The sequence below is a fragment of the Varanus komodoensis genome, unplaced genomic scaffold (genome assembly GCF_004798865.1).
Source record: "Varanus komodoensis strain SLA01 unplaced genomic scaffold, ASM479886v1 scaffold9, whole genome shotgun sequence".
In the NCBI taxonomy this organism is placed as follows: Eukaryota; Metazoa; Chordata; class Lepidosauria; order Squamata; family Varanidae; genus Varanus; species Varanus komodoensis.
The window spans coordinates 6,930,052-6,952,926 of NW_025336598.1; the positions used below are offsets into that span (position 1 = coordinate 6,930,052).

At 41.9% G+C, this 22,875-nt stretch overlaps 2 protein-coding genes across 8 annotated transcripts in view; both read right to left on the reverse strand.

Annotated features, from left to right (window-relative positions):
• The window catches only part of CPZ (carboxypeptidase Z), a 53,979-nt gene extending 49,303 nt beyond the window's left edge, over positions 1-4,676 (reverse strand). Inside the window, exons 1-2 of the mRNA XM_044417944.1 lie at positions 3,760-4,676; positions 1,581-1,849 (exon numbers count right to left, since the gene is read on the reverse strand). Coding sequence (XP_044273879.1) covers positions 1,581-1,710 — 130 coding nt within the window. The 5' untranslated portion in view covers positions 1,711-1,849; positions 3,760-4,676. The remainder of the gene's footprint in view (positions 1-1,580; positions 1,850-3,759) is intronic.
• Positions 4,677-4,796: 120 nt separating this feature from the next.
• Positions 4,797-22,875, reverse strand: part of TRMT44 (tRNA methyltransferase 44 homolog) — a 32,513-nt gene continuing 14,434 nt past the window's right edge. For 4 of the 7 annotated variants that reach the window (XM_044417938.1, XM_044417937.1, XM_044417942.1 and 1 more), the window contains exons 8-11: positions 18,326-18,509; positions 16,690-17,071; positions 13,759-13,875; positions 6,262-7,597 (exon numbers count right to left, since the gene is read on the reverse strand). In XM_044417938.1, the coding sequence (XP_044273873.1) occupies positions 7,230-7,597; positions 13,759-13,875; positions 16,690-17,071; positions 18,326-18,509 (1,051 nt within the window). In that variant the 3' untranslated portion in view covers positions 6,262-7,229. Of the gene's footprint in view, positions 7,598-13,758; positions 13,876-16,689; positions 17,072-18,325; positions 18,510-22,875 lie in introns of all 7 variants that reach the window. The other 3 variants (XM_044417941.1, XM_044417939.1, XM_044417940.1) reach the window with 2 other exon arrangements.

Here is a 22,875-nt window from a genome sequence, read left to right on the forward strand (position 1 = left end):
CCTCTCTCCCATGGATCTTGAGATCTTTTTCAGAAAGCCCTAGTAGAATGCCCCCACCAAGTGAAGTGAGGTAGAGAGGCCCTTTGGCATGGTGATACACTGGATTTGGAAGGCCCTCCCCAAAGAGGCACCTACTTTAACATCATTCCAGCACAAGAAAAGTCCTTTTTATTTCCCCAGGCCCTCTAGTTCCTCCTACTTTAAGCTGTTTTTATTCTCTGTGATTTCTTTTTATACATTTTATCCTTTTAATGTTGTTTTGCTTGTTTTTGAATATTGAGCTATTTCTTCTTGTGAGTCCCTTACAAACACTCGCTAAACAGCAGCCATTAAGTACAGCAAATAAATATCTCCAATAAGAAGAATGTGTTTTGTGATGCTGTCCCAACACCTTATTTTTGTTCTCCCTATCCCTGACTTTCCTCACAAATTTACATGAGTCTCTTTGGTCTAATTCCAGTATTTTATCCCAGTGTACTTGTATTGTCATTTGTCTGATACTTTATATAATACCTGGCAACTGTGAAGACCAAAGCAGATGATGCACTAAACATGGGATGCAGTTCTTCTCTCACTTCCCACCTGCTGAGCAAACTCTCCCTGCTACTTCACATTGCCAAAGGAAGCCAATCCAGGGTTCCAGCAGGACCAAGGGGCTCACAAGCCCCATAGAATGCCATAAAATGGTGCGATAAATGACTCTGGTATCTGCCTGCAGACATGGTTTTCTGCAGCGCTGCTGTCCTGGGCCTGATGGTTTCTACTACTCTAATGTTGAGGGTTGGGATCAGTTCCCAGGCAGTGCTGCTAAGATCCTTTCACAAGATCCTTACATTGTGGGACTCAGTTCAAAACCTTTTGAACAGCCAAGAATGTTTCCCAATACTAAAATGCTGGGGAAAGTTCACAAAGTACAATGCCCAACCTTTAATGTATTTCCTTCTTTAAAAAAATCTATTTATTTGAACTGAGCTGGTCTTTGACTGTAACAAAGTTTTATCTATCTACAGTGCCCATCACTATCAAAGGGAGGACACAGCCTCCTTTGCTGCTTCTGGCTTCTACAAGTGTTAATAGCAACATAATTAGCCCTTCTAATGTACCCAATATTATGTACAGCAGTTGCCCCTGAGGGCATGAAACTTGTTGATCTGAAGGACGTCTTCCTTCCCTTCTCAGACTGGAAGGAGCAAGCTAAGGGTCAACCTACAGAAGATCGTAAGGCATACACACTTAACGGACAAAGCACATCCATTTGCTCAATCTGATCACTCTGTTCCTGGAAGGCAGGCACTGGGAAGATCTCTGTCTCCCAAATAGTTCGGGCAAGTCTTAAATTACTCCAGAGACATTGATTCTGATGTACTCTGAAGAAGCCTGGGATCAAGCTATACCATGTACCTTGCTTAGATTTGGCAGTTTAATGGCATAGGCACCCATCCAAAGAGTCCCGCTGATTTCCCAGAGACTGGGAAAAAGCGTGCGCACGGGGAGGGCGGGGGGGGGGGGAAGGGGACGGACGACCTCCTTCCGCTTCAGCAACCTCAGCTTGCTTGCTTTCAGAAGGGTTCTTATCTTACCCTGAGCTTCTGGACCCAGTTTGCAGACGGGGACAGCAAGATCCACAATGCTGATCAAGGCACTCACGAGAAACTGCTGCAGCCACATGCTCAGGGCCCTTTGTGTGCAGAGGGCGCCGTGATGTGGCATCCACCGGCCGGCTGCTCCTCCACGTTGAGCCACACAGTTTGGTCTCGCTCAGCCGCAAAGGAAGTTAATGTGCTTCATGTCCATGCCCAAATATTATGGGATATACGGCCCACAGATCGTGTTACAACTGCTAGTATTCCTGGAAGGAAAAACAGATTTTAAGAGGCTGAGCTGAGAGGGAGGAAGCTGAGCCTGATTGCTAGGGGGCTCCTTTTTTTCTGTCAGGCGCGTCTATCTTGCCACATCAATTCACCACTTACCTTCTCTAGTCTGAGTAAACAAGAGCTCAACAGTATGCTTGCTATGATGTCGCATAGCAGGAGGCCTAGAAGGTGGAACTGAGCAAACAAGGGCAGGTGATCACTTAGGCTGTGACCGATTTGGAAAACACAAAACTAATTTCCTTTTTACATTTTCCTAAAACAAATATGCAGTTATTACAGTTTTTTTAATACCTGAATGTAGGTCATGCTTTAGAGATCTAAACTGCAGCAGGAATGTCAGCCTATAAAACAGCAACCAATTTCTCTGCCAATATTTGTCAGACTTGTCTGTGTATGCAGTAAATGTTCTGATTCAACCAGGATCCTATTTATATTCTGCAACACTCTTGTCCAAAATATCAGTTTAACACTTAAATGACAATGGCAAGTTCAGTCCAGAACAAAATGTTGCAGTGTATCCTCACTCCATGACGGGACTGCATCTGTTCCAACCACTCTTACAATACTGAACTGAGCCAGAGTGTACTTTCCTTCCTCCTGAAACTTATAGACTGGTTTTAGTATCACCATTTACCTTCAGTACCACATGCCTTTTAATGGGAAATGGTGCATGCTTGCCTGTTTCCCTAAAATAGTTTAAAGAAGTATAGTCCCTAACCACCCATCTGTTGCTCTCCTTCCTGTTGTCATTCAAGGACTCAAGAAGGCCTAGATATGTGTCATCAGGAAAAAACAAAATAAAGGTACCAGGTACAGATATAAACTGATCCACAGGCTTCCCACAAAACAACCTGAGCATAGTTCATGAACTAGTTTGAAAACCTTTGATTTATATGATGATGCATTTTGTGCATGTTTATAGCTTATAAATAATGTTGTTTATTGAATGTTTACTCTGTTGCCACTTTTAGCAATTTCTTTTAAAAAGGCAGTGGATGAAGTTTTTACCTCCAAGGGACCTAAACAGCAACCTTATTTTTAATTCCACATCATATTGAACTAGCTTTTAGATGAAATCATTATTCTCTAGAACAACTAAATAATTCTCCACTAAAATAATTACTGTTTCAGGTTGATAGTGCATAAAAAAATCTCAACTTATTTCATATACACATAGTTTTTATTTCAACATTGCACTTGGATTTGTGTAGACATGAATTTAGGGTCCAAGACAGCGCCAACCAAAATTGCAAATATTATACCATAACTATATAGCAACAAGCTGTCCATTTTTCTGCACCTGTATGTAAAGCAGTCCATTGTCAAATCTTATTTTTGAAAGCCATTTTAATTATCTGGCATGCCACCTTGAAAGGATTCCAGCTCTAAAGACAGCCTTAAAAAACCTGAAGAGAAATAGACCCTCCAAAGATATTGCCAAGTCCTGGGCCAAACTCTATGAGCCCACTGCATTTCTAGCCTCTACTCCCCACTTACAGTAAGTGTGAGAACAAGACACAATGGTATTGCTCTTGTACTAGGACTTCAACTTCCTCAATAAATTCCATATGACAAGTTTGATAGATTGTGCTGGAATTTAGAAAGGACTGATGCTTTCCTTACCTTGCAGCTAGGTACATAACCCAACAAAGGTGCCCTGAGCAGCTCACTGCTGAATTCGCCTCCTTTTCTTAGTAATCTCACACTGAGATCCTGACACAGACAGCTCATTCCCTACTGCTGCAATGAGTGATCAGTATCGGGACCTCTGAAATGTGTGTACACATACAGCCATTATTCCATATACATACATCTCTCAGGGTCAAACATTCATGCATTATATACCAGGAAAATCCTGCCTTGTTCGATTTGAAATACTATTTACTTGGTTAAATAGCTTGGGAAATAATGATCTGGCTGTTTTCTTAGTAGAAATGTGTCCTTTTCCCTTTCCATAAGTGCAGTACAAGCAGAGGAATGCATCTTCTTTTTCTCCCTGGCACCACAAAAGTCACATTTGAACTAGGAAAAAGGGAGACAGAGCTATGAATGGGTGGGTGGATACAGATGAGAAAGGGGAGGGTACAAATAGGAAGTTTTGCAGCTTAAATTGCAATTAAAGCCAAGGAAGTCTCAGCACCGTAATACTTAACTTAGAGGACAGCATGCCAAATCACACTGCAGAACAAAGAATCTTTCAGCAGCATCATTAATAGTAACAGGCTCAGCAAGGAGCAGCAAAGCAACTGGACACTCTGAGGAAATCTTGGCGGCTTGCTGTGACTGGTATGTTTTGACTTTGCAGAAAACTTATGTTCTGAAAAAGCTCTGTTAATCACAAATGTCAGCCTAAGTGTAGGTGATGTTTATGTTATTTATGGCAATTTCCTGGTTTTGTGCAACCCAAGGATGTGCAGCTGCCTGGTCTGTACCTACCTGGCATGTAAAAACTGTCAGAGACGGACTGCATAGTCCATTTATTCAGACCAAAAGTAATCTAGCTATGTTTTGCACCAACTTGTTCAAGCAATCTTCAAAGACCATCAAAATAAAACAGTGGTTAATTACCGGTGGCTAATTGAGCTACTAGATGAGAATTGTAACCAATCTCTGTTTAGAAGGACACAGCTGGCACACCAGATTCAGCCAGTGAAATATGCTTCATGCCTCAGAAGCCACAATAATGAGGCCAACTATAGAAGCACCCCCAAGTTACAAATTTGTTTCCTTACATAGCGTAACCCAAGAGTGTAACTTTGCAGACAGGCTTGACTCTGTCTCCCAAAGTAGCCAACATTAGCTTCATCTTACCTGGATAAAGTTTCAATTTATTGCTCCTGTTTTTGTTTGTCTTCAAATTAGGGAGGCCATTGCTCCAAGACCCCTTGCAGTAAGAAGTAACATTTCCAAATACACAATGAATCAAACTCAACAGCAAAATGTTTATTACTTCTGAAAGAGGTAGAGTAAGACCCAGATCTCTAAATTACTCAATCTCTATAGTGCAAATACATGTTTGAGGTTAAGGTTGTCCAAAGAGCATGATTCTTAGGCCAAGTACAGCCCAGCAACTCACTCTCAGATCTAGAGAACAAGTATCTATTAATGGATATTTCCCCACAGCAATAATATATTACATTTGCCTTTATATACTTTTCTGTTTTCCTATCCCTATAGACACTTGGTAGTTGTCTGTTCTCATCCGTCCCCTACACAACTTTATCCCAAACAGGATGGCTCAAAGACTAAGCTAGAAGCTTAAGCACTGGATTTAGGATTACAGATCTTCCTATTACAATTTCCTCCTTGGCTTAAAGTATAAACCTGTAGCCACACTAGGACATCCATCACATTGCGGGCTACCAACAACCCTCTAATATTTGGCCTGTCCTGTATGACAAATACTGATTTCTGCAACATGAGTTGCTGTTAGCACTGCATTAAATGGAAATCAGTGACAAGATAATGGAGAATATTTGTATTAAGTGAGTTTTAGGAAATCACTCGGAAGAGCTAAGATCTGTGCCTCTATTATTACCATTGCATATTCAGAGTTTATGAAGCAAAAGCTCTCTCTTCCCTTTTAATAAAATATAAAATGGTATATGTAGTACCAGTTCTACAGTTAAGCCATGGAAAGTTTGCATGAGTGCCTGACTTGTGGCAGAGCAAGAGCTTGCTGCTCATCTCGAGGCACAGGAAATCAGTCTAGGGCCACAGGGAAAGGCATTGCCTCCTCTGGAACTCACAGAAAAGAGACTGTCTCCTGGTTCTGGAGGCAGAGCCTTCCTCATTCTAGCTGGCTTACTCAACATGAAGGGAGAAATCACTAAAACAATAGGAATGTCAAGCTGTGATGTACTGCAAAGTCATGTAATACTTGCCCCAGTGATTACATGATTTCAGAGACAGAATTATCTGAAAGATGTCCTGAGAAATGTACATATTTGTACGCTTAGCAAAGGGAAAAAAGGGGAAAAAACTATATATTCAAAATTATTCTGAGAACATGGATGAAGGTGGTGGTGGTGATTGAATTTTAATATAGAATTTAATCTAGAAATGCACTACTGTTATGTTAGGTACTAACAACTAAACTCTGGAAGTTCCAAGAACAGATTTCACAATCATTATTCTCCTACACAGCAACCACAGAAAGGATTTCATTGTTCCATTAACTGGGACAGAATGTAGATCTCACCATTAAGATGTGTGCTTCTAATAACTGCACATGATACTAAAACAGAAATGCATTTAACAAGTCCAGCTAGAAATTCCTTATTGCTTGGCATTATTTTTCTTCGGCATAGTTAGTGATGGCTTCAGCTCCTCAGTCCCATGAGCAAAGCAACAGGATTCTGAAGTCAGAGGGCAACCATGTGGATGATGAAGGTAAAACCAACACAGGCGTGTTTTAAAGGCTTTAGAAGGAAGGCTTCGTTTCACCTGCTTTCCTGACTTGCTTCTCCTTGGTGGCTTCCATTCTCTCCAGTCACGGATACGTACCTTCCCATTTAAAACTAAGATTAAGAAAACACATACCAATTGTGTTACCACAATTAGTGAAAGAATAGGGTTTTTTTTAAAATGAAAGTCACAAGCAAAATCCCATTTGTTTGAATGAATCTGAATGTAAATAAGCACATGAAATCCTTAACTTTTAATAATATGTTTGCACATAAATAATTGCCTTTTAACACTCAGCCTACAGGTGCGTCTTACTGTATTTCAACTTGGAAAAATGTGAATTATACACTATGTTTTCAAATCACGTGCACACATAGACCCTTGTACCACAAGCACAAATTTTCTGTAACAGTTCCCAAACAACCTACAGCTTGCCAACCAGGAAGGGATAGAGACTGCCAAGCAGTATATTGGAATACTCTCTGTTCACCTTTGCAGCTGCAAAGCTGGGAAGATGGTTGGCCTCTCCTCATACTTACCATGGCAAGCAATGCTGATGAAGCTGCTTTTAAACATGCTCTTGATTTATACTTACCCAGTTTCTGCCATGAGAAACAAAGCCAGGTACAGAATACATTCCTGTAGACTAGTCATTCTGAAGGAAGAGGTAAAATAGCTATTTCTAATGAATTAAACTATCATATGCTAGAAAAACACTTTACTTACTCATGTTTTTTATCAGAAAAAGAAAGGCTACTTACCTGTTAACTATAGATCATCAAATGGTAATCTATGCTGTCATACACACAGGATTTGGGTCAAGTTTGTTTCTGGAGACTTCTATAGTCAGATTAGTTTTGGCAAGCAGCATCCCCACCCCTCAAAGCAGATCAGTGAGGAATGTGCAGCTCCTGCCTTCCTGCTCAATTCTACTTCTGGCCACAATAGCTATAAAAACTGAACCAAAAACAGAAACGTGTACAAGAGCACCTGCCCTGGAGTCGGCTGATGACTTGTGTAACTGCACAAATACTCAACAAAATATATTTGTAAATAAGCAACTTGTGCCTTCTTCATGGCCTGTGCAGTTCCATATATGGACAGAGTAACAATCTTACTTACCAGAGGAAGCACAGAGAAGCCAAGGAGCTGAGCATAGCACTTCCAAAGGAGGCACTCAGCTTGGCCTAACATCAAATTTGGTGGACAAATGTAGAGATCTGGTACCAGGCAACAGCGCAGCAAAGATCCACCACTGCAATTTCTCAATGGAAAGCTGCAGCTGATGAAATACTCTAGTGAAGTAATCTCTGGACCTTTTAAGCAAGCAACAGAGGTTGCCAGTCAATTACTTCCAATGGGAGAAAACTTGGACCCTCAAAACAAAGGAACAACCATGGGCTCTCTCTGAAGCTCATGGTCCTGTGCAGATAAAATACTAGCACCAGGAAAATGACTAGGGTATGCACTGATGACTCAAGAGGCAGGATGGGTTAGGGGAGATAAGCAGAAGGATGATGTCCCGACTGAGGTGGAGAAGTCCACCCATTCCTGGAACAAGGAGACAGAACTACCCTGTCTTTGAGCATGAACAAGTAATACAGGATCTTGTCACAGAGTACACAGAGTTCATTTGCTCATCTCACAGATGTTATTGCAAGTAAGAATGTGATTCTCCAGGGTAAAAGCGAAAGGGGCATGTGGTTTGCAGTCCCATTAACTATGACAGAATCATAGATCTCTACGAATTTGTTGGTTCATTACAGGTTAAATGCAGGTTAGACAATTCCTTTTAAAAATCGTTCATCATAGGTAAGATAAGGTTGGTGGAAAAAATAAAGATCTGTGAATCCTTTGGTGCTGAGCTCAATAATTTCTCCTTTTTCCTTCTGCAAGCTTGATCAGTCCTCAGTAACAAGGCCACCAGTGTCATTCCCATTGGTGGGATGTTTGGGGATTTGATAGAAAACTCCTCCAGCATTGGTGTCAGTACAGAAAGCAGAGCTGATTCTGATACATGCTGGTCTTGTGTTAAATTCTGATCACTTTACCTGGGAAAGGACATTGTTAAGTGTGAAAAAGTACAGAGAAGGGCAACAAAATGACCAGGGGGCTGGAGCAGCTCCCCTATAAGAAGCAGGTGCAACAACTGGGACTGTTCAGCTAAGAAAAAAGGCAAGTAAGGAGAGACATGGTAGATGAGTTTAAAATAATATATGGTGTGGAGAAAGTAGAGAGGAAGACATTTTTCTCCTTTTTCCATAACATTCAAACTCGGGGTCATCCCATGAAGCTGATTGGTGGGAGGTTTAGGACAGATAAAAGGAAGTACTTCTTCACAGAGTGTATAAACTATGGAATTTGTTGCCATGGGAAGTGGTGAAAGTCACCAATTTGGATGGCTTTAAAAGGGGATTGGAAAGATTCACAGAGGGGGAGGCCAACAGTGGCCACTAGCCTTGCTGATTATGTGTTTCCTCCTTTACATACTCCTTTACATACACAAGTTGCCGAGGAGCTCGGGCAGGAGGATGTCTTGCACCCATACTGCTTGAGGGATCCTATGGGCAACAGCTGGTTGTCAATGTGTGTATGGAGTGCTGGACTAGATGGACCTTGGTTCTGATGCGGCATGGTTTTTCTTATGTGCTTATGACTGGTCCTCGGTACTGATGGAAAAGGTTGTACTGTTTCCTCCTCATTGTTACCACTGTAGCCAAAATGTGTGGCTTTGAAGAAGGCTATCAAACTATCAGAGGTTGGAAGATGCACCTGGAGTGTTACAGAGGTCAACCAGTATCAGACCTAGTATTGAAAAAGATGGTCCTGACACTGAAATAGCCGGAGCTGAACTGGCCTCTAAAGATATGTCACCAAAATAGACCCTGAAAGCAGTGTCTTGACAGAGCCAGGAAAGACTGTAATCAGCACATTTGTAAGCAAAACAGTGGAACAAGCTGGTATGGAAATGTACTGGAGGCACAGAAAAAGCTGATGTGCCTAAATGTAAAACCTCAAGTGCCTTTTTCCAAGGAAGGGCTGTATGAACACCTGTGTCCTTTCTGGCTGAAGACTTAACAATGCTTGCAGGCACTCACAAATGGCTTCCTCCAAGACCAAGAAGGCAAAAGGCACAGCCAAATGGTAGGAATTTGCTCCTCAAGAGGAATATTTAAAGGGAGGAAAGAAACCTTCTGAACCATAGGCCCAAGAAGATGATTCCAGGATGTGCCTAAGGAATGCACCCCAAAAATCAAATCGGAAAGAAATGAACATAAGAAAACACCAAAAATTAAACATAGGAAAAGATTTTTTTTTCATCTTGATCTACACAGCAAAGTTGTTTCCTAGGCACATCTACTGTGGGAGGAGAAGATAACCAAGAGGGAAAGTGAGTGTGTGTGGTTGAAGGGTGAGTTGACTCCCCACCCTCAAACTCGAGTCTAGCTTTAGAAATATCTTGAAATGAGCTCTCTGCAGGCACGGAATTTATAGTGTTGCTTAACAAGGCTTCACCGCCTCTAAAAAAAGTTGTCAAGTGGGAAATCTAGTGATTTGCTGGGTATACTATTTCCTAAAATATTATTGATATGTTTACTAGCTAATTTGAGATGCATTATGGTGGAACTAGGGCTGCAGGTGGCGCAGTGGTTTAAACCGCTGTGCTGCTGGGCTGGTTGATCGAAAGGTCGCCTGTTCGAATCTGCACAACAGGGTGAGTTCCCATTGCTCCGTCCCAGCTCCTGCCAACCTTGCAGTTCGAAAGCATGCAAATGCAAGTAGATAAAAAGGTACCACTTCGGTGGGCAGGTAACTGCATTATGTGCACTTCAGTGTTTAGTCATGCCGGCCACATGACCACGGAGACTGTCTGCGGACAAACGCTGGCTCCCTCGGCTAGGAAACGGAGATGAGCACCACCCCCTAGAGTCAGGCATGACTTGACTGAATGTCAAGGGGAAACCTTTACCTTTACCTTTATGGTGGAACTATAGAATTATTTTGATTGATAAAAACATTTCAGATGAATAAAATTCATTCTTGCTATCTCTAAGCTTCAATAAAATACTTCTGTGGACTTTCTATTTGGGTTTGATGCTGTGCATTTAATTTAAAAAATCTAAAAATACTTTTTTGATTGAGTTTAGAGCAAGAATCTCAAGGTGAGAGCCAATGCTGAGCATGATATCTTAAAATTCACAGCACTTTGTTGATTAACTTTATTTTTCCCAAACTTCTTCCTTCAGTGAAGGAACAATTTCATTCCATTTCTATTTGTAACAACCCAAATAGTGATTCATAGCACTGATTAAAGGACAATGAAATATCATAAGATCATAATGATATGTTCTTATGATATATCATAATCTTATGATCTTATGATCTTATGATATATCATGATCTTATGATCTTATGAAAAATTAAAACAGCTAAAACAGACAAGGAAAAACAGAGAGAGAGAGAGAGAGAGAGAGAGAGAGAGAGAAGGAGGAGGAGGAGGAGGAGAAAGGAGAGTCTAACTCTGCAAAACACCTGATGATCCCCCTGAAGTTCATGGGTGGCCAAGTACATCTTTGAAAGCCTCTGCAAATGGGGGGGCATCTTAATGTGGCGCTGTAAAGATGAGTTTCGGTACCAGCAACGCCACAGTGGGGAGGTTATTCCATACATGGTGGGGGCACCACTGAGAAAGCCTTCCCCCTCCCTGCAACCCTTTGCACGTCCCTCAGAGTTGGCACTCAGAGGAAGGTCCCAGAAATTGATTGTAGTGTCTGGGTAGATCATGGTAGAGAAAGGAGCTCTGACAGGTACTGTGGTCCTAAGCAGTGTTATATGGTTTATAGGTTAAAATCAACCCCATGAATTAGGAACGGAAGCACAGAGGCAGCCAATGCAAGTAGGCCATAAACAATCTTATATGTTTGGAGCTATAGGTCCCAATTATTAATCTGGGAGTGACATTCTGCACCAGTTGCAGCTTCTGAGCCATCTTTAAGGGCAACCCCGCATATTGTGCACTGTGGTAATTCAGTTTAGAAATTCCCAGTGCATAGATTAGTGAAGCCAGGCTATCCCTGTCCAAATAGAGGCATAGCTGGGCCACCGGCCAAAGCTGGAAGAAGGCACTTCCAAGCCTCAAGAGACGAAGACGAATCAAACAGCAACCCCAAGCTATGAACCTGCTCCTTCAGGAGGAATGCAACCCCATCTAGAACAGGTTGAACAACCTCAATCCAGTCAAAAGAACCACCCACCAGCAGCATCTCAGTCTTGTCTGGACCTGGACTGATTTTCAGTTTGTTGGCCCTTATCCAGTCCGTTGTCACAGTCACGCACAGCCTCACCTGCAGCTGATAGGAGAACTAGAGCTGTGTGTCATCAGCATACAGATGGCAACACATTTCAAAACTCCAGATGACCCTACTCAATGGCTTCATGTAGACACTGAGTAGCATGGGGGACAGAACTCCATGCTGGAGAATCCATGGGTTTGAGCAGTATTCCCCAAGTATCACCTTCTGGATAACGTCCTCCAAGTAGGAAGAGAACCACTGCAATGCAGTACCCCCAACTCCCATCTCAGCTAGCCATTCTAGAAGGATACCATGGCTAATAGCACCAAAAGCTGGCAAGAAGTCCAACAGTATCAAAAGTCACACTTGCCCTGTCTCGTTCTTGGCATAGGTCATCATAAAGGGTGACCAAGGCTGTTTCTCTGTCAAAACCACACCTGAACCACTACTGAAATGGGTCCAGATAATCAGTCTCATCCAAGAGTGCCTGGAGTTGATTGGCAAACATGCTCTCTAGAATCCTTCCCAGGAAAGGGATGTTTGATACCAGCCTAAAGTTATTCAGATCTTCTGGGTCAAGGGAGGATTTTTTCAGAGGTGGCCTTGCCACCACGTTTTTAAGGCAGCATGGGATCACTCCCTTTCACACCTCCCTGGCCCAGCTGGTTGTTCCTTCCTTGTTGGCTTTTATAAGTGAGAACGGGCAAGCATCCAGTACAGAGGTGGTTGCATGAACCTGTCCAAGCACTTTGTCCACATCCTTAAGCTGTACCAGCTGAAACTCATCCAACCAGACCAGGCTGTGCTCTGGATATCTCCACAGAATAAGCTGCTATAACTCTGAAGTTCAAGACCTGGTGGAGGCAACAGATTCTTTCCTGGAACTGCTCAGCAAGTAAACTGCAGTGGGCCTCAGATGGTTCCAAGATGTCCCTGGAGCCAGAACATTATAAGCCCTGGACAATCTTGAAAAGGTCTGCCATTCTCACTGCTTCAAAGTATACTTGATTGTAGGCACATACTGGGTGTCTGTTACATTCAGTGGGAGTTTTCCTCCATCTACATTCAAGCCATCTCCTAAGTTGTTTCATCACATCAGCTCCAGGGTGTACCACAGAGCTGTACAAGCTCTACAACAGAGGAACAAGTTTAGGAACGATCATGTCAACTGCCCTGATTGTTTCTGCATTTCACAGTGTGACCATGGCTTCAACAAGAGTACCAGTCATGTCACAGAAAATCCCCCAAAGCCCTCTGGAAACCATCTGGATCCATTAGGCTCTTGGGGTGGGCCATCCTAATAGGTACCCCACCCTTGTGGAGGGAAAAAGCCACCTTCAGTTTAAATCTCAGCAGAGGGTGATCTGACCCTAACAAAGGAAATGACTTGAAAACCTCCACACCCAGAGCATCATGCTCATATCTGACTGCAAAGACCAAGTCTAGGGTATGCCCTGCCACACGTGTTGGACTAATAAGACGTTGGAATAGTACCATGGTTGCCATGGCAGTCATGAAATCATGATCTACTCTGGATAGGATGCCTTCAGTGTGAATGTTGAAGTCCCTCAGAACCAATAGGCCAGGAGACTCCAACATCTCAACCAAGACTGCCTCTGTCAGCTCAGGTAGGGTGGCTTCATGGGTTGAAGGGTGGGTGGTACCTCAGCAGAAAGCTCAGTCTGTCCTGCTGACCCAACACAAGGTGCAAACACTCCAGACTAGTTGTCAGATTGACATGGCACCTAGAGAGAGAAACTTTGACCAAGTTGCCATTTGATCCAGTATCCTACTTATCCCTTTGCAAAGTGGAATAATTAGGACTAAAGGCTGCATGCAATTATGCCTCTCCATTCACAGAAGGCTATGGAATCCAGTGGTGGTTTCTTTGAAAAGAAGGAAGAAAAAGACAATTCTGCAGACTTCCCCTTCTCTCTAGTGGAAACAAATGTGTCTCCAAAAGTCTTGTAGTATTTTTGTGACAGTACGAGAAGTGGCTACAGGGAACTGCAGCAGAAAGGGTGATTTGTGAAAATTACCTTCCTCCTCCTTCCATTCACAAAAACCTGCAGTGGAGCAAAGGGCCTTCTGTGAGAAGAGGGACACATCTGGATACAACCCTAGGATCATTAATCTTTCAACACATGGGAAACTGATTATCAATTAACATACCTTGCCCTTACCTTCAAACACTTGATGATTGTTTCTAAGCAAAGTCTGCAGTCCTCCATATTCATTCTTCAAAGTTTTTAAAGTATCTTTGTCTAATTGTTCAGCAAGATCACTCAAGGAAAGACTCACTATAAAAAACAACACATGCATATAAAAAAACCTATTAGCCTTCAACAATATTTCCAGGTTGGGACTTCTGAGAAGAGTGCACCACTGTGCTAAACATCTTGTGGAACACACCCTTTTCTATACAAACACACAAGAAACCATGTCGAAGCATGATTTTGCAGTAAGAGACATAAAGTCGGGTTGTGCTCACTGGCCATGTACAATCAATCCAATTTGACACTTAACAAGCATTAACAATACTTCAGTATGCTTCTCCCTAAGGTTTTCTGATTGTGTAATAGGACAAAGGAAATTCTTTACTCACTGGTGAATTTCTGTTCTCTATGAGTGATGGAGGCCAGTTAGCTCCTGCCACTGGGCCTGGGAAGAAATACGTGATCTGTACTTCCTGTAGAGGATAGAGCCTTCCCAAGAAGCTCCAGCTGACACTTCCAATGAATTGGATCAGGCAGATGGCTTTCTTTAGTCCTGCTAGACTGAGACGAATCTCGCAAGACAGTCAGCGGGGCCAACTGCCATGAGGAAGGACAGACTCCAAGGATGGGCCTAGCTGGCCTCTTTCTCTTGTAGAAAAGAGAAATTCACTGCAGAGTAAATAGATGGCCAGCTAGTTCTAAGGATGTGGAACAGCATCCCCAAATGGGCCAAAAGACCCCTCTAGCCAGCCTCCTGCTTAGGTGAACATACTGTCTGGAGCATGTGCTTGCTGAAGGCAGCTTCTGCTGAACCCATGTGGTCTATTTTATAATATCCAGTAAAGGAACACACCAATGAGCAGGTGGCCAACCTGCATATCTCATCTAAGGGGTCCCCTTCCCAAAAAGCTACAAAAGCAGCCATATTCCTAAACAGATGTGCCAGGATGCCTTTAGGTACTACAGCAGGCAGCAGTCTGAAAGTGATGAGGAGGCTGTGCTGCCCGTGGGTTCTGGTCCTATCTAAGTAAAACTTCACTGTACACCTCACATTCCAGGCTATGCTGCTCTCTTTCCTGACAAGGTGGCTGTGAGCAGAAGGAAGAAAATGTCAGTTCCTGAGCCCCATAGAAAGCCAAAATGAACTCAAGAATAAAGGGTCTAGGTGAAGGACCACATTGTCTTTATGAAAGATGCATAGGTTCCTGTCAGAAGAGAGGGCCCCTAATTCTAAATCCTTTCTGGTTCAGGTGATAGTAACCAGGAAGATGGTCTTCAGGGTTAGTACCTTGAAAGTGGCAGCCCCCTGAGGGTTCAAAGGGGCCCTGGGTACCATATTCAAGTTCCAGGTGGGAAACCTATGGACTGAAGGTGGCTCCATTAATGACACAACCCTCAGGAACCTTTTGACGTGTGGGTCGGGCACCAAGGGAGATCCTGTCTATGTGTCTCAGAATGGAGCTTAGAACTGTCACCTGCATCCTGAAGACATTGCACCTGAGGCAAGCTTACAGGCCCACCTGGGTGCACTCCAGAATGTCTGGAATACCTGGGACTACAAGGGCTTGGGATTATGCTAGGGATGCATGCCATGTACAGTAGCAGGCTCAGTTTGTGGACTCCCTCCTAAAAGTTAGGAGAGTTGACATCACCCTGGGAGAGCGGCCCTGTTCAACCTTCATGCTGTTAACAGGTTAAAATATTCATCTTGAACACACTGCAAGAATACTATTTAGTGACAACGTGATAATCACTAACTTGCCAAGTAAAAGAACTTTTATTACTTGATTATGAAACTAAACAATAGTTCTCTTGTTTCACAATGAAAATAGAAAGTCTTATTGAGATAGTTACATTACTGAAGAATATCTTAAACCACTACAGACTGCTACTGTGAAAATCCACAAAGAAGGAAAATCAGTAGTACATATTTATGATCCATCATATGGGGGAAAATATGCATATATAACAATGCTTTTATTCCTAACATACTATGATGATTAGGTAACAACATAAAAGATTAGTGTATTTCCATGCATCAATATCACTGGAAGTGTAATACAACTGACTGCAGTATCAGCTAGTTACACGAATTTGGTCTTATCTCCTAATTAAATTGGAGGTTCTGTAATACTACACAGTTTGGCTTGACAGTTAATTGACATGCTCCATAAACTTGATACCATGCTTATAGGCTGGGCTATTAGCTGATATTGCTATTGAGCTTTTTGCAATATTAGGCCTAAATCCTAGAACAGAAGTGGAAAGAAAGTAGATCTCCAGATGTTTTAGACTTCAACACCCAACATTCAGTACTATCATCATATGTCAGGAGTTACTCAGGCCTCCCTCCCTTTAGAAATTAAGCATTATCCCTACTCCCTTTGCCAGTATAATATACAGATAAACCATTCCAGCTTTTCAAAAATCAATTACTGGTTTCCCTCCCATCCACTGTCTACCTTACAGCAGTGCCACACTATTTCCCCCGCACCACATCTTCCCTATACTCTCTGTTCTTTGAGTGTACCCAGGGAGATCTATTATGTTCCTTCCTTGCCATGTCCAGAAGCCCTCTCCAGGGGCCACTTCCCACTTAATTCAATCCATGGGTATTGCTCCCCTCACTAAACATGACAAATCTTTACTGACATTACAGTTCAGTCTACATCTATGATTTGCTGGATCTTTCACTATTTAAGAGCTGTACAAAACTATGGGTGTCTGTGCAAGTTATTGCCCTACATTATGATGAATTCACATTCCTATTTAAAATGCTTCCCAAGCTTATCTTTAAAATGAGGTCAGAATAACTTGTCTATTATAATGGCAAAGGTACAATTTTAATTCTCTACAGATCTTGATTTTGCATATCAGCAAATTAAGTACAAATCTCACCTCCTCTTCTCCATGTGCTTGAATTCCCATGTGGATTCTCTTCAACTTCACATAACAACAGCTTTGCTACCTTCAAAACTACTTTCTCTACAAATTTCTGAGGGAGAGCAGTACAGTTTCTCACTTGTTCTTTCCCCCTGGGCAGAAATCCAGATATTAAGACATTTTCCATATCTGTCTTCTGAGATACTTCTTTATCTGCTTTTGTGCCAGAAACATCACTAACAGTTGAGTAGCTGTCATTCTGATACTGCTCATCCATTTTATCTGCTGCTGCTACTGTTCTGCAGGATTGACGGCTACTGATGTACCGTGCTCGCTGTTCATCAACTGTACTGTCTTGCGTTGCTAAATAGGATCTAGACTTCCCAATTAAGCATACCTAGGAGCAAGAAAATTTTTATTCTGTAGACACTGATCACTAAACAGAAAATTAATTATCCCAAACTGAGAGAGATACTACCCCTAAATAGTTTGAGTCAGTGTCATGATATTGCACAGTTGCATTCATCAGCTCTAACATCCTGTAAGTGAGGCAATGATTTCTACCACACAATCAATGATATATTAGTCTCCCACATTATTGGCCTGGATCTGACAATGAGCCAGCATATTATAAATTACTTCAAAGTGGAGAGTTTGACACTCCTGCTTAAAATGACTGCAGCTAGAGGAGAGAAACAAAATGCACCCAAGCCCAGGACATCTGCTTGGAAGGACAAAACTCAGAGGTGCTAACTAATCTGGAATGGAGTAGATACTTTTCTCAGCTAAAATATGAGAATCAATGAAAATTTCAACCCAACCACTAAATTTTCATGAAAAGGGAGTGTCAAAAGAGAAGCCCACCATGTCTCATATTTGGTCTCTTGTTGAAAAAGAGACAGGCAAACAGAAAAGAAAAGAAGGGAACCACTAAGGTTTCAGATGAGAAAAGAAAGACAATCAACACTGCATGTCTGAACTGCCTTCACTGGGATGCACTATTAAATACAGTTTAAGATGACAAAGCAAATGGTATCTGTGATGCATATAATAAATGCTGTGAATTTACAGGCTTGGATGCAGAAAAAGCAGGTCATGCTTTAATCCCACTGAAATCAATTACATTAGCCATGACCAACATATCCTCTACATTTCTGTGACGTTAAAGCATAACTAACTTTAGTATGGAATCAATCTACAGTGTATTTAACACAATCCTGTCTTGAAACCAGTGACATTCTTTACCTGACTGTTCAATAGCTCATGTTTATTTATTTACAGCATTTCACCTCCAGATTCCAGAGCAGTGAACAATATGAGGCCAAGTAATTGCCAAATTTGCAATACTGACAGACTGCTATTGTTCTGCAATCTAGACGTATTAATATTTGGCCCTGCAAGTTTAATTTCAGTGCTCCCTTCCTTTACCTTATTATTATAATCAGCAACACAGGACTTTTACAGAGAAAAGTGCAAATGCAAAAAGCTTTCCACCATCATATTACAAGACCTTTGATCGTTTTCATTCCTTCAGCGTTATTTTGACTTGAATGCAAGTTGTAGCACATACAATCATCACTGCTGTATCACTAGCTTAATAGTACAGCAATATGACAACTGAAATGTTTTTTAGAATACAAATAAAAGTTACCCTTTTTGTTGAAGGAATTCTAAGGCAATCTTCTTCCACATTAAATCCACATACTAATCCTACTTCTGTAACAAAGTCAAGATATTCTCTGTACTGTGTCTTTTTACTCTGTCTTCGGTTGTACTTGCCATGGAAATCAAAGAAACAGCAAGGCAATAGAAAATAGCGACAAGAATAGGAAGACCTGCAACAGAGTGAGAAGTTAGGGTATATATGCTGAATATATAGAAAAGTGGCATTTAAAAATACTCATCTAAGCCTTAAGTGCTGTGCATCCTGGATTTAACACAAGTGACATATAAAGTTAGAATTTCTAAAAGTTTTGCTAAAGACATATTTTTCCTTCAACAGGAGCCAGGGTGCTGTTATATCTGTAAGAGATGATGAATGAAACAAGATGGTGAATCAAAATGACTTTTTTAAAACTAAGATTATAAACTCAACTGGTTATTTCCTGCAAGCTCCCAGGAGAGAACAAAATTGCACAACAAAATGAAACTGACAGAAATTGATTGATTGATTGATTGATTGATTGATTGCATTTATATACCACCCCAATAGCCCAGAGGGCTCTCTGGGTGGTTTACAGACATTAAAACCCCAAGTACAATATCCAGTACAATTTATTTATATTTCTTTAAAACTTTTTAGACCATCCCTTACCATTTCTCTTGATGATTTAACAGTAAGACAAAAAATAAAATAGAACACAGCATCCTAATTGAATTCCAGCAATAAACCCCATACTAAAATAACAGTCAAACTTTAAAAATATTCAGAAAATAAAAAGGTTTTAGCTTGGTGCCGAAAAGTATAAAGTGATGGCGCCAGGCAAACTTCTCGGGGGAGAGTACTCCACAATCAGGGTGCCACCACAGAGAAGGCCCTTCTCCAGGTAATCACCCTCCTAAACTCCTTCAAGGAGGGCTCCTGGAGAAAGGCCTCTGCCCCAGATCTTGAGGGGTGGGCAGGCATATATGGAAGGAGATGCTCCTTTGGGTAACCAGGTCCTAAGTCACTTAGGGCTTTATAGGTCATCACCAGCACCTTAAATTGGGTCCGGACTGGTAGCCAGTGTAGGTGGTAAAGGACCGGCGTTATATATAACACATGGAGCATGTTACAGTAGTTCAGTCAGGAAGTTACCAGCACTTGGGTCACTGTTGCCAGGCACTGCTCATCCAGATAGGACCGCAGTTGATAAATCAGCCAACGTTGAAGGAAAGTGCTCCTTGCCACAGCCGTCACTTGGGATTCCAGGGATGGCTCTGGGTTGAGGAGCACTCCCAAACTACACACCCTGTCCTTTAGGGGGAGTGCAACCCTGTCCAGAACAGGGTTGGAAACACCTAGCCAGGAGGGTAAACTGCCTACCAGCAGGATCTCTGTCTTGTCTGGTTTAAGCTTCAATTTATTGGCCCTCATCCAGTCCATCACCCCCAGCAGGCACCAGTTCAGGACATTTGCTGTCTCACCTGGATTAGATGTAAAAGAGAGGCAGAGCTGTGTGACATCAGTGTACTGATGACTCCGCAGCCCAAACCTCCAGATGACCTCTCCCAGCAGTTTCATGTTGATGTTGAAAAGCATGGGGGATAAAATGGAACCCTGCAGAACTCCATGGCAAAACTGTCATGGCACAGAGCCACAATCCCCCAGCACCACCTTCTGGAATTGGCCAGCCAAGCAAGAGTGGAACCACCGCAAAAGCAGTGCCTCCAACCCGCAACCTGGCCAGCCTACCCAGAATGACACCATGGTTGATGGTATCAAAAGCTGCTGAGAGGTCCAGGAGAACCAACAGGGGGACACACACCCTGTCCCTCTCCCTACACAGGTCATCATACGGGGCAACCAAGGCAGTTTCCATCCCATAACAAGGCCTGAAACCAGACAGAAATGGGTCCAGATGGTCAGTTTCCCCCCAGAGAGCTTGGAGTTGCCTGGCCACCACCCGCTCAAGCACCTTGCCAAAGAACAGGGTGTTAGCCACCAGTCTATAATTAGTGGCCATCTTTGGGTCCAGGTTCACCCTCTTCAGGAACCTGACCCTCCCTCAGAGAGCATTAACTACATCCTGTCCTTATTTATTTATTTATTTATTTATTTATAGCATTTTTATACCGCCCCCATCGCAAAAAAGCCTCAGGGCGGCTTACAAACTGTAGGTTCATGGTGGATTTAAAAAGTTAACCTATGCTTAGTTGTGAATGTTAGATTGTTTACTCCACGAACAGACCAAAGTGTCCAGGTTCACACAACATGCAGTAACCTATGATCAAGCCATTCAATGTGAAAAGCAGGATTAAAATTCAGTAAACAGATCTTTAATTGCTTAAATGAGATGTACAATAACTGAAACCCATCTGAAAGTAGAGTTGCTAACTTTTTTACTTAACGAGCCTCTTTTGTCTTTTACAAATGCATCACAAGTCAGGACTCAACAGGGGAAGCATACCAACAGCAGGAAGAAGTTCCATCTTGGCAGAAAAGAAGGTGATTCCTTGATTCATTCTACTGAGTGACGACTAACTGAGGTAAAAGTCCCCCTGCTTTTACCAGTTTTGTGCAAGGAGGGATTTCGGTTGGTTCAGCTTTTAACTCAGGGGGCTGCGAGGACAGGAGAAGCAGCACCCACTTTCCCCACACACATCTGGGAATGAGCATTTTGCAAACACATCTTGAAAAACCCCTCACAACTCAAGTTGAAAGTCCTTGCTCAGCCATGAACTTTGTGCTCGGCAGCTTTGAGCATCTGAGGCTGGGATCAATCTCTCAGACTCAATTCCCCCTACCTGCAACCTTTTCTGGAAGATAAAACTTTACATTTCATCAAAGCCAAAGTCCTTGGCTTTGATGAGTAGCCACGAGGGACAAGGGTAAAGTAAACAAGTAGTAAACAAGTATAACTATGGCCATTTCAGATTCCACCTCAGGCTAAAGTTTCAGAGTACTTTCTTGGGATGTGGAACAATGGAGCCAAGGTGGTTTTCAACTATCACATCCAGGTGAAAGAATACCGGTTGCATGCAACCCCTTTAATCCAGCTCAAACTGCATGGTTTTCTCCCTGAACTATTTGCTTGCAGTTTGTTCTGAAGGACGTATCTACCACATTGCCTAGTTTCCACACTGTGACATGACAGACACAGAAAGCAGCTTAATATCTGATCAGACTATTTGCCCATCTCTAAGCCAATATTGTGACCGGAGCGCTCCAATCTCTCTCATCACCTGCCACCTGATTCTTTTAACTGCAGATGACAAGTGACTTTTTCACTTGTCACTAGGGACTTTTCACTAGGGACTTTTTCGCTATTATATTATTTTCTATACTGCCCCACAGCTGAGTATCTAACCAATGAAAGGACTCCTCCAAACAAATATTTAATTTAGTAAAAAAAATCTCATTAATTTTTCCTAGTTTTGTGGCACAAGCTGTTTTCACCGCACTTTAAAATAAATTTAAAAAATGAAGTGTATGAAGCAAATGCAGATACCAGCATGCTACCATGGTTACAGCATCTGAGTACAACCTAGGAGAGTTCAAATCTCAGGTCAGCCGTATATCTCACAGGGTGATAATGACACAATCACACCAGCCTAATCTATGTTACTGGTCTGCTGAGAGCATAAATGGGGGTCAGGGATGGGGGAGAAACCTATGTCTACCACCCTGAGTATCTTGGAGAAAGTAAGTGAGACTAAAGCAATCTTTCCTACAACAAAAGCACTACACATAAATGTTCTATAGAATGAATATTGCCACCTTGGAGCATCATTTAATAGAGCATTTGGTGACTGCTGTATGAACTAATCTTTAGTGTGGAAATCAAACAGGATAATAAATTAATATTGGTATTACTTTGTAGTACGGGTATTAGAATATTTTTGTACTTTTGCTTATAATAAATAACAATAATGGACACCTAGAAAAGCAATTAACAGATAAAAAATCATGAAAATATGCCTCAGAAGCAAAACAATTGCATTCTGAAGAGAGACTTAGTCATATTTCTTATTAGGTTTTTTCAAAACTTATTTGGTCAAGGAGAGTCTGGGGTGTCTTGCACTGATATCTGACCCTAAGCCAAGAATTTTTATTTTGGAATTATAAAAATTTCTTGCTGTGTTTGTTGATTCCAATGCTATAAATTGTTACTGTAGTAGCTACACTAATTTTGGTTGATCAATTTCCTGTCCATTGTAATCTATCAACTAATTTTATTCATTGTATATAGCATTTTGTACTGTTATGACCCAACTAATATGGAAATGATACTGATATATCAGACGGTACTGCTTCCCCCTGGCAGGTACATCCCTCCCACTAGCAGTTTCATATCACTATCCTGCCAAACTATTGATTTGCAGCTTCCACTTTCCGAGCCTTCTCCTTCCCCTTCCCCTTCCCCATACCCCAAAAAGCATGCCTTCCAGATATTAGGTAAAGAGCTACGTAATATGGAGACAAGACATTCAAATCCTTAAAGCAAATACATCCCAATCAGGTACAGGTTGTCAACTCTTTTCTCTGAATTATGTTTTAAT